The sequence below is a fragment of the Rhodnius prolixus genome, unplaced genomic scaffold (genome assembly GCF_049639745.1).
Source record: "Rhodnius prolixus isolate KJV_2025 unplaced genomic scaffold, Rpr scaffold_1, whole genome shotgun sequence".
In the NCBI taxonomy this organism is placed as follows: domain Eukaryota; kingdom Metazoa; phylum Arthropoda; class Insecta; order Hemiptera; family Reduviidae; genus Rhodnius; species Rhodnius prolixus.
In genome coordinates this window covers 42,304,551-42,315,835 of record NW_027411581.1, presented here as the reverse complement: position 1 = coordinate 42,315,835, position 11,285 = coordinate 42,304,551, and the positions used below count along the sequence as shown (strand labels likewise).

The window sequence follows — 11,285 nt, the reverse complement described above, 5'->3', positions numbered from 1 at the left end:
TGCCATTTCCGTTTATTGTATTATCATTCCACTTGAATAGTATTAATAAGAATCACATGTGAAATTGAATTCCATAATTTGTGGAATTTGGATGACGCTTAATGGAACTGTATGTAACAGATTATTTTAGTATTTTGAGATTTTCCCGCAAACGGCTCCAGCGATTTTATTTATGGTTTTTAAAGTTTTTACAAACACATGAATTAACAACTTTTTCTTGAAATTACGTTTAAGGGTATTTCCCAGAGATTCCTACTTAAGTGATAAGAATTAAATATGATTCAAACGTTTGGGTCCTGATGACAATTTGTTCGCCATAACTTTGAGGTTAGTAGTAAGATAATGACATGAGTGTTCCCTGATTAATTGTTATTGTTATTATTATTGTTATTATTTCATTTCTGACTCCTTATTAGGGAAATCACCTAGGGGGGTGGACTTTGCCACATCCCCTTATCTAAATTACTATCTATCTCTCGGAGTTAAAAACTAGATCCAAATAATAGCGGGCTGCACGCGGCGATTGGCTGTATTGATCTGCTTAATGGGCAGCACTCAGGAACTTTCGGACTAGGAGGACTGTCTTCTGCGCCACTACAACCAGACCAGTGGATAGGCCCAACTCATTGACAGCAGTCACCATTGTTCTGGGCACGAGGCCACTCGTGGAAAGTATTAGAGGCGCAATCGTCGTTTTGTCCAGGTTGTACATTTCTCTTAGTTGGAAACTAAGGTCCTGGTACTTCCGGATCTTTCCGCCCCTGCTTTTCTGCATGTTATCATCATTGGGTATGGCGATATCGACGATATGTGCTACTCTATCCTTCCTATCCATAACTAGTATGTCCGGCTTGTTGTTAGCAACACTCCTATCCGTTACTATCTGAGTGTCCCAATATACTTTTGTGTGCGCATTCTGCAGCAGCGTCGGCGGGTTATATTTATAATATGACACTTCTGTCTTCAGCAGCCCAAACTTTGAGCAAAGTGCTTTATGGATAATTTTAGCCACATTATTGTGCCTGAAAAGGTACTCCTTCGGCGCAAGTACTGAAAATCCTGAAACTATGTGCTGTATGCTCTCCGAAGTGGAGTTGCACATTCTGCATTTATCGTGCACTAGACTTTCCCCTAGAACCCATCTTCGGTACGCCTTCGTAGCTATCACCTGGTCCTGCATTGCCATTACGAACCCTTCCGTCTCAGGGAATAGATGGCCTTTTGTGAGCCATTGGCATGAGGCTAAGCTATCAGTTCCTTCGGCAGTAAGAAGGGCATAATATCTGCCATGTAGCTGCTTTTGGCCCCATTCATTCTTCATATCCCTTTCTAACCGCACAACGTTATTTCCTGGCTCACGCAAATTCAAGGCTGTGAAGCCTTTATCTAGAGCCTTCATCTTTGCAAAGAGGGGGACTTCTTGATGTTGGGAATACTCTTTAAGAGAGTTCTCCTTCCTTTCGCGGTAGATAAAGCCTGACAGTGGATGCGTTGGGATGGTGCATCCTAGCGGACGTCATACTAGTTCTGACGTATCTATCGAGTTCCTGAAGTTTCGTAGTTGACCATTTGAGAACCCCAAAAGCGTATGCCAATGATGGGATGACATATGTATTTACTGGCTTTTATGGTGTCCTTAGATGACAATTTTTGTTTTAGAATCAATTTTAACCGCTTCTTGAATTCATCTTCAAATTTAACCATTGTGTCCTTATTAGGGATCTTCAGGTTTTGCTGAAGCCCTAAATACTTGTACAATTGTGTAGGATCCAGTTCAAGTAGCACTTCTCCTGCAGCCTCGGTTTGCTCAATATTACCTTCGGGCACTCCTCGCTTCACATTTAGTAGTACAGCGCATTTCTCAACCACCAAGGTCATTCTAATGGCATTAAAGAATGCCGAAACCAAGTTTACCATGTTCTGCAGTTATTATTATTATTATTATTATTAATTCTTAGATTACAACTAAATTTAGAATTAAATTAACCTATTTATTTCTTCTTTGTGACTTTACTAGCTTGATGTTCAAACTGCCGCTGGGAAATTCAAAATCTACTGTAATCATTTCGGCTCAATAAACTCGATAGCGATCCTCAGAGATTTGAAGATTCTCTTCTTTTCTTTTTTTTTCTGAGTGAGAGAGCTACACAGTTTGCAATCTGAATTGTTTGTAGCCAACAAACTGAATTTCTATTGGCATTTATTTCTGCAAACTCTGCACTAAGCTCTGAATTAATTCACGCTAGTTGCTGTATTACATCACTCTTTTTGATGCTGAATATTTAAAATAACTTTTACATTTACGTACAATTGGTTAAGTTTAAAGATCGGTTGTTTTTTGAAGATTCTTACGTCTAAGAAGTGCAAATAAAAATCATTGTTTTTAGTAAATTTCTTAAAATGAGGCTAATGGTGTGATAAAAGTGGCTAATTCACTTTTTATTTGCACTGACGTTGCGAACATCCTTGTTTTAAAAATATAATATTTAGGTAATACTGAAAAAGCGCACTAGAGCTAGAGTCAGTCGTTCTGATAAAATCTCCTTTACAAGTTTGAGTACTCTTAACCTCAACACTGCCGCGTCATGCTGGTTTAGTATACTATGTAATTTCTGTATTTTTTTTCTTCAGTAACTACCTTAAAGAATTAGGTATACCACAAATATTGTGTTGTGTTAATATTTATATAAACTCATATAATTACTGTTCAGTTGGATTATCAAGCAAGAATATGTTTTATCAGTACGAAATTACTTGCCTTAAAAAATTATTATTGTATTATTATTATTTTCCTTCCATAGAAATAGGTGGTAGATGAGATCTCCAGGGAAAACATGAAATCAAAGGTGAGTCAGAAAGAGTCAAACCCGAGAGCAGCGCGTCCTAAATCCCGGGCTAAATCAGTGAAAAGTTTTTTAAAGTTCCTTTTAATAACGGATTGTGAGTTTCGATGAGAGTTATTACTTTCGTTTGCAGTTTATTGTAAACCACATCATGTCTCAAGCAATACCTAATTTTGTACTGAATATTTGTGAGTAATTAGGGTTTAAATTTGGTTAAGTGTAGCTTCCTCCCTTTTCGCGTGGATTAATTTACAAAATTTAGTTTAAAACAGTGTACCCATTAACTAGCAGCTACGTCAGAGTTATCGGTAATTTAAGTTATCGTCAATGGTCAGGGAATAGCTTTTCCCGAGTCCAAATTTAATTATTACGCACATTTAATATTTATTTCCTTAAAATACGGGTAACTATTCTCTATAATTCTCTTCCTAGAAGCTTCTTACAGCTCACTGTCCGGTGATGGACAGTGTTTTCTGTAACGAGAGAACACTGTTCGGAGGCCGGCAGTGCACTGAAAAAAGCTCCGGTCGCCAATAACCTTAGATGTTGACGCGCCTTTAAATCATTAAAGCAAATATAATATGTTTATTCTTTATAATGTACCTAAAAGTTAAAAGATATAGTAAAAAAAAAAAAAAAAAAATGGTTGACAAAATGAATTCTCCATTGCTGACAAAGCCTTAACTTAAGCCTGGCTATTCCCCAATCAGAATAGCTTTAATGATTCGCAATCTAAATCGAAATTCTCGTTTACTATTATAGAAAATGTCTCGTTAGTTCATTTCTTATGCAAGCCACAAAATCAGATCGAATGGATCAGAAACTGACGGATTCTTAGTAGGAATCCAGCACAAACAGATGATTACCTGGTACTTCGAGCAACTCAAGCACTTGAGTACAGCATTTAAGTAACATTCCAATACTGTAGGGAGAGCTGTACACAGAAACCACTCGCAGAAGATACTGTTACATTGGATTTAATTTTCTAGCGACTCCCTTAAACACCTGCGGGGTATTGGTTGGTGGCTTGGTAGGGTTTCATATTAAAACCCTAACTGAACTTCCAAACCCTGTAGTTTAACAAATATAAACTTGCGAGCCCATATAGACTTGTAGTCTGATCGTTATAGAGAACTATATTGGTATAGAATTCTGTGTAAATATTATGTTCAGCAATTGGGACTTCATTCAGTCCATGTGGATTAGAAAGGCGGTTCTAGTTAACGAAATAGAACTTCTCTTCCGGTTTCTTTACTTGGAGTCTTACTTTGTGTTTTGCAGGTGTTAAAGCCACGGGCACTTCAAGTCATACAGCAGCCATGGTACATTAAACCAAGTTAAGGGTGAAAGGATTACATGAAAAAGAAAGATGGCGGTTTACGGGTGAACTAATTACAGTTTTTTTTCCAATAAACAAAAAGTATTTTTGGTTTTAAAAATGTTTCATTTTTTTGTATATCTTTAAAATATATTACAAAATGTATAACAAGTTTCATATTATGATTTATCTCTTTCAGAATAAAAAACCAAAAAAATCTGATTTAAAATTTTCTTTATCCAAATTTAAGTAAGTAATAAATGATATACATATTTAAAAAGTTACACTTAGTTAAATATAATCAGTTTTTATGTTATAAAGAAATGATAGATCGTTGGGTATAAAGTTTCTAAAAATATCGCTAAAACAACCTCATGTTTGTGATTCCCGAGAGTATACGAGTACTTACATAATTATATTATATTTATATTTCATAATGAACGTGCACATGTTTTTGTTTGGTTTGAGCGCACACATGTGGGTTTTCGTGTGAATGTGTAAGGCCAAATCTAAAAGTTCGTAGTTTATATTAACTACATACTACATACACGGGAAGTAATTCAATAATTTGTGACTCATTCTCATAAGGCAGAATCTAACCCCAAAGTTCTGTACCAGTATCTTCATCTCGTTCTTTTACACTGTTTCATCGATTTAGAGCATTATAAAGATTGAATCACAACTAAATTTGTTTGTTTTCTTTTTGGTGCCAGTGTATTTTCAATTCTTTAAAGATTTTCCTCAAATGATAGCCGCGTAATTCGAATGCTAACTTCTTCATTAAAATTCTATTACAACATCTATGACATTATTTCAAACGAAAACAACATTAAAATATTAAAATAATAATCATACAAAGGCCAAAAATGTGTCTTCTTTTCCTATAAAAGATAAAAGTTCCAAATTTTATTGATAGAGAAAATCTATCCTCCTTTATAAGAGTAATTTTTTTGTAACAACGTAGATTAATTAGAGAAAAACGATGGCAAATACGGGCAAAAAATATTCTAAACAATATGAATGAAAATTTAATGCAGTAAAATTATTTAAATGATATCCATTGTTATATTTTAATTAAGCACTTGCTTTTTCGAATCTTTCTGTATGACTAAAATAAGAGCTGACGTGTGAATTTAAATAGGAATTATTGACCTTCAGTAATACTAATTTCCTTTGATATTATACTTATTTAAAAATATAAAATTTAAATTATGAATAATATTTTTGTTTTAAATATTCTCCTACAGCTCTTCTCACACCAATATGGACTTACGGACTCGAACATTACGGAACAGCTAAAAAATCCAACATCAATAGACTGCAAACACTCCAATCCAAAATTCTCCGCCGCATAGTAGACGCTCCATTCTATGTTAGCAACCACACAATACATACAGATCTCCAAATTCCATTCATCTCCGAACATGCCAAAATTCGATATAAAAAGTTTCACCAAAAACTCACACTTCATCCCAACCCTTTAGCTGCAAACTTATTTTCAATTACGCTACCCTCCCAATCCTCGAAGACGGCTGAAGCGCCGTTGGCCCCGTGACCAACTGGGTGACTAATGGCGGCCATCACTGGATGACCGTCATTCAAGTCTGACACGTTATTTATTCATACTTATCGCATTTACTTATCGTACCCTGTAGGTACAGGTGTAAATTTCTTTAAAAGGATAAATAAAGAAAAATATATATATATTCTCCTAGAAAAACGGGATTTTCTTTTAGGTAAGCAACATAATTTATTTATTATCAAGCTAATTAAGTAAACAGTAAACTCTGTACCCTATTTGATTATAATCAAAATTTAGTTTAAGAAGCGTATACAAATTAAAAATATGTTCAGTTTATTGGTTCTACAGTGAATGAAAATATTTTTGATGTTAAATATTTGAATTCAATGGAGCATTTATTATTATATTTATTGAATTCATACTTAAAAATAAATAAAAACTGAGATTTAATTTAAGTCTGGTTTAATGGAATCATTTAGGCATCAATTTAACGTAAAAACCAAGATAAACCTAGGAAATTACGAAATCTCCTATCTAAAATTGTGGTTAAATTCACTTTTAGTATCAGTAGAACATGTTGGCCAAGGAGCTCGCCAAACAATCTATAAGAGAAGGTTATGAATGATTGGAGTATACACCAGCCAATCAAACATCGAAAAACTGATCTCCATTTTGCCCATTTTCAACTTAGCCTATGCGATACAAGAATCGTACTGGGCAAAATAAAAGCCTGTTTCACTACTTCTGATTGGCTGAATGGTTCTGAAAATACCTTTCCACCAAAAACGAGCCGCGAGCTCTTACTGCATTATGTTCCACTGATACGAAATACGTTTTTTTTTTATCTCTCTCTGTTTTTACGTAGGAATGAATTGGTGTAATATTTATTATCTTTTTCTTTGTATTTTGTTCCTATTTAGGTAAGCAACATCATTTATTTATTATCAAAGTAATTCGTAGTTACTAGCTTCTAGCAGATGGTTTCAGGCTTTTATCCACATTAGCCATTGATGGACTAGTTTTACTAAATTTGTGTTTAATTTTACAATACTTTACTATGCTCAAATTGTTATTTTGTTTAGTGAAAGAGACAGAACTAAGATCATTATTTCAACACTTGGGAAACGGGACTTTTGTGTCTGTTATAAATATATTCAATGATCAAAGAATATTATTATTTTCTTTTTTAAGGGTTTTTTAAATAATGAAATTTCCATTCCTTGAAAACTTCTAGAAACTTTTTGAAATGACCTGTATTTTATTCCCAACTTTAACCATCTTCTGGAAGAAAAACTTCTAATTAATGATAGTTTTTCTTTTCAGATAAGTGGAATTACTTAAATAAAGCTTAAGAAATATTTATGTACTTTCAAATAAGTAATACTTTCAAAAGCTTTCTGAAGAAAATGAAATGCATTAACAAAAAACTAAGGACGGGGAATTTCACTTATTCCAACAACTCTACTCGACTCTACAGATCTAATCCAGCAATAAGAGCCGAGATTTCTTTTAACCAGTTAAGTGCGTTTGACGTGTACACTCGTTATGAAAAAAAATAAAATTTTCATTAACTATAAAAACTCGAAATTTTAATAAAATACAATAAGAATATTATTTGGTGGGATGTTTCCTTTATCTTACCAATAGAACCGCTGAGTAATTTATACGTAGTGGGTGGTGGGAGTCAGCCAAATGATAAGTGGTTGGTACATGTTTGGTCTCCGCATTAGAGATTGGGAATTAGGCACACAAATAGAAGCTCTCAACCCATGTGCAATGCCGTTTTTACCTTAGATAGAGGTTCAGTACGAGCATGATTTCATTTTGGAAAGAATTCAAAGTACTTTTCTTCCTTGTAAAAGCTCTTGCGTCTCTAGTTAATTAGAGCAATGCATGCGTGAAGCGGTGCAAGATTTTGAATGAGCAAGCCCCAGAAATTGCAGAAAAAGTGCTTGCAGTGACTGTTGTAATTATGACGTTGTAAACTTTTGGTTGTTTTGCCCTGCGTTCGATGTGTATACACGTCATTGTCTGATTTTAATTCCGCACACTGTGGTTTTTTTTTTAAAAAACAAAATTCCACGCTTAACTGGTTAAATACGTAACCTTTGGAAATTACATAAATTACGAGTACTTTAACGTAAAAAACATCCGGTCTAACTGCAAAATTTAGCTTTTGAATGTATGTAATATCGGAAACTAGTTATTAGAAAATCAAGTTTTGTATCATTTAACCGGACAGGGTTTGTTTAGTTTTGAAGATAGGAAACAATTTCATATTAGAGACCAGTTGTTGACAAAGGCAAACTAATGGGCTGAGTGAGAGTCTGCCAGTGAGGTGTGCAGGGAAGTTGGCGTGATGAAGGTGCAGGCGTGGAGGTGGAGAGAAAATGGGCCGGACTTGGGCAAGGTCCCTAAGGGTTTGCACTAATTAATTCCTTAATTAATTAATGACTTTTAGATGGGAGAATGGGTGACAGGATATACTGAAAGGAGCCAGTGCTTCTAAGACCAGCTTCACCATCAGCCGAGTAGTTACCGGCCAAATCTAACGTTAATTTAGTGATTTTTGAGATAAATGTGAAAATAATATTTAATTAGCTACAAAAAATAAAAACACTCAGATTGTTTTTTCTAATTCTTAGAAAAAGTTAATCAAGATTTAGCTTTGAATTTTGGAGGTTTGAGGTTTTTAAGTTATAAGGTCAGATATCGCATTATTGATGAACAGAAATTTTGAAACAAAACTGAAACGTAATTTTCTCTTAAAAAACGTTGGCAAATTCCATTTTATTCTTAATAAAATTCTTATCACTTAGAGCATGGTACGTTAAAAGGTGCAGTATATATCTAATGTTTTCTTAGAAGAATCATTGGTGAGAGATATTGATTCCCACCTAGTTAATGGTCTTCCATTAACTGGAAATATTACTCCACGTCTGAGTCGATATTTAAGAATTAGTCTGCTATTATCAGGCAATTGGCAAAACTGCTTATTTTTGCCTCCTTTTTGGTGAATTATGGTTCCGCACAATTGTTCTTAGTTCAGCACACAATTGGCTTCTATCATCCTTCTAGTACCATTCAGTCAAGGATACATAAGTTAAGTCGAAAACCACACTGATTTAGGTGCCTCTGATGATCTATAAAGGTGCGAACTAGGTCAGGAATAGACTGAACATGCGAAGTACTCGTAGAAGTCTAGTATAAAACACCCACGTGATTCTCTTTCTTCGCCATTATGTAATATTTTTCTTTAAAATTATATTTTGATCAAAAATTATTACTCTACAAGGCTAGACCAAAAGTGCACAACCAAAAATTCTGTTCATGAAGGACAGCTTTACTCCGTCCATCTACTTCACATTAGATTATTTATTACTAGGGGAGACTGTTGTACCTTGGAACACTTTTTTTGTTTTTTCGTCTGTATAAAATACAAATTAACATTTCGAACATTTAACTATGTCTCTACGAAGAGTGTTTTTTAAGCTACAATGTTTAAAAAATATAAATATTAACTGTAAAAATGATGGATCTGTCAAGTGATGTTTTCTGTTCCATGGTACAACATGGTCATGTACCATGGAACACAAGGTCATGTACCTTGGAACATAAAATATTAAAATTAAAATACACACAATTAGAGAAAGAAAACATGTATTCAACACAATATACAAAATACTATTTCTGCGCTATAAAAACAAAGAATCTGATAGACATTTTCAAATAATTGAGTGTGGATTCTTTGTCATGTCGCTTCATGAATCCACGCATCCATTCTTCACCAGCAATTTTTTCATCGCCCCATGTTGTTGGATTTTTTTTTTTTTCGCTACAGCATATTTGTAAGCCAACTCCCTCACACCTTTCTTTGAGAGCCCATACTGCATTTTGGCTATTGTCTTTATATAGTCAACCAGACTTAACTCTTCCGTGTCATCGAAAACACGTTTTACAGTATAATTTGTAGAATACTTAAAATTTTCAGCCCCAGATTCTTTAAAAACTTTTAAATGTCTTGATAAAGTGGCGAGAGACTCTTTATAAATTTTGCATGCTTCTCTCAATGAAATTTTGTTTTCAGAATTAGTTGTAACAGCGGCCATGGCTTCTTCAATGGCATTAGAATTAACAGGGGGTCTTTTCCTACCTATTTTACTGCGTGGCATCTTTACCTACAAACAAATAGAATAAAATAAATAGCCTTTAGCAAAAGAGTAGTGTTCCAACGTACAGGATGCAGGTTTGTTTCAAGGTACAAGACGGTACGTGTTTGAACAAAAGTTGCAATCTAAATTATAGGTTGCGAATAGAAATCAAAATAGTGTAAGTATTCTACTCACTATTTAGCGGAGATTATTATTCCTGACGTGGTTGATAGTTATATTCACTATTTTTGAGAATAAACACTTTGGTTTGATGTTATAAAATTTTACTTTTCACTAAGAAAAACTAAAAATTGCTCTGGAAACCGCCAAAAGCAAACAAGAAAACTGAAACTCAGTTTATAGGGCTGTTATATTATGATCTATCACATACTTCAACAGAAAGTCCACAGATGACACCAGTGTCCAGAAACATGAATTGTTCCAAGGTACACTATGCTCAAGGTACAACAGTCTCCCCTATAATTAAATGGTTGATGAAAATCAATTACAGAATTCCTTACAAGTTAAACAACTTATGTCGGTTAATCTATCGTAATAAGAATTGCATAGTACTAAATACGAGTATAGTGCACTTAAAATGCGGTATAAAAATTTCAAATTATGAATCTGGCAAAAAACACTTATTCATTTTCGGACTTTTGCTCAAAATTGATCTAAATTATATTTATTGGATTATCTCATTTATGCTTGAAGAATGAATAAAATTAGATAGATTTGTAAGATTCAAGAATAGAAGGAAAATCCAAACTCTTTTATTGGTCAGAAGAAGTAATCCTGAAATCTTGTAGAAACAGGCAGGGTTGATAGCATTTTAAAGAAAACTGCTACAATTGAATAATTCATCTTAAAACTTTTCTTTTTTTCCCCACTCAAATAGTGGTCTCAAAGAGGGTGGACGTTGAACAGCACGCGATCTACGCGGACTTCACGCACTCAAATGAACTTAAAATAATTATAAGAAATTTGAATATCATAATGTTCCTGGATCATAATTACAGTTATCGCTTGTCTTTCAGGGACTTCCGCGTCAATCTAGCCACTATACATATTTATTACAGTTAATTTATTTATTTCTACATTCTTACCACAGCAACTAGGTCTTAGTGATATTAAGGTTATTTAATTAATAATTAACATGATCTGATGCCTAATCACTCCTCACTATCACTGAGGAGTTGTTAAAATAATATCAAGATACAGTTTTTTACAATTTTTTTTTTTTTTTTTTGAGGGGACAACAGAAAAATTTTGAAGGCTTTGATTTCCTGATTTTTGTTATTGCTGCAACTTTGAATCAAAGTTCATTCTATTCTGTAATTTAAACTTTTATCCTAAATTGTCCAACTTTATGTGAAGCAAAACATAAATACATATTCTTGGTTTAATGTGACCATTCGTAATGTTTCATTTTAAGAGTTAATTTTTATGTC

The 11,285-nt window shown here is 33.8% G+C and overlaps 1 protein-coding gene across 1 annotated transcript; it reads right to left on the bottom strand.

Moving 5' to 3' along the window:
- Window positions 1–541: 541 nt before the first annotated feature.
- On the bottom strand, window positions 542–1,399 carry LOC141448521 (uncharacterized). Its single transcript, XM_074116907.1, has one exon. It carries the CDS (start codon window positions 1,397–1,399, stop codon window positions 542–544), a length of 858 nt encoding a protein of 285 aa, XP_073973008.1.
- Window positions 1,400–11,285: the final 9,886 nt, after the last annotated feature.

Bases quoted from the DNA above. Each gene is read 5' to 3' on its own strand.
- LOC141448521 (XM_074116907.1), bottom strand. From the start codon at position 1,399: ATGAAGGCTCTAGATAAAGGCTTCACAGCCTTGAATTTGCGTGAGCCA.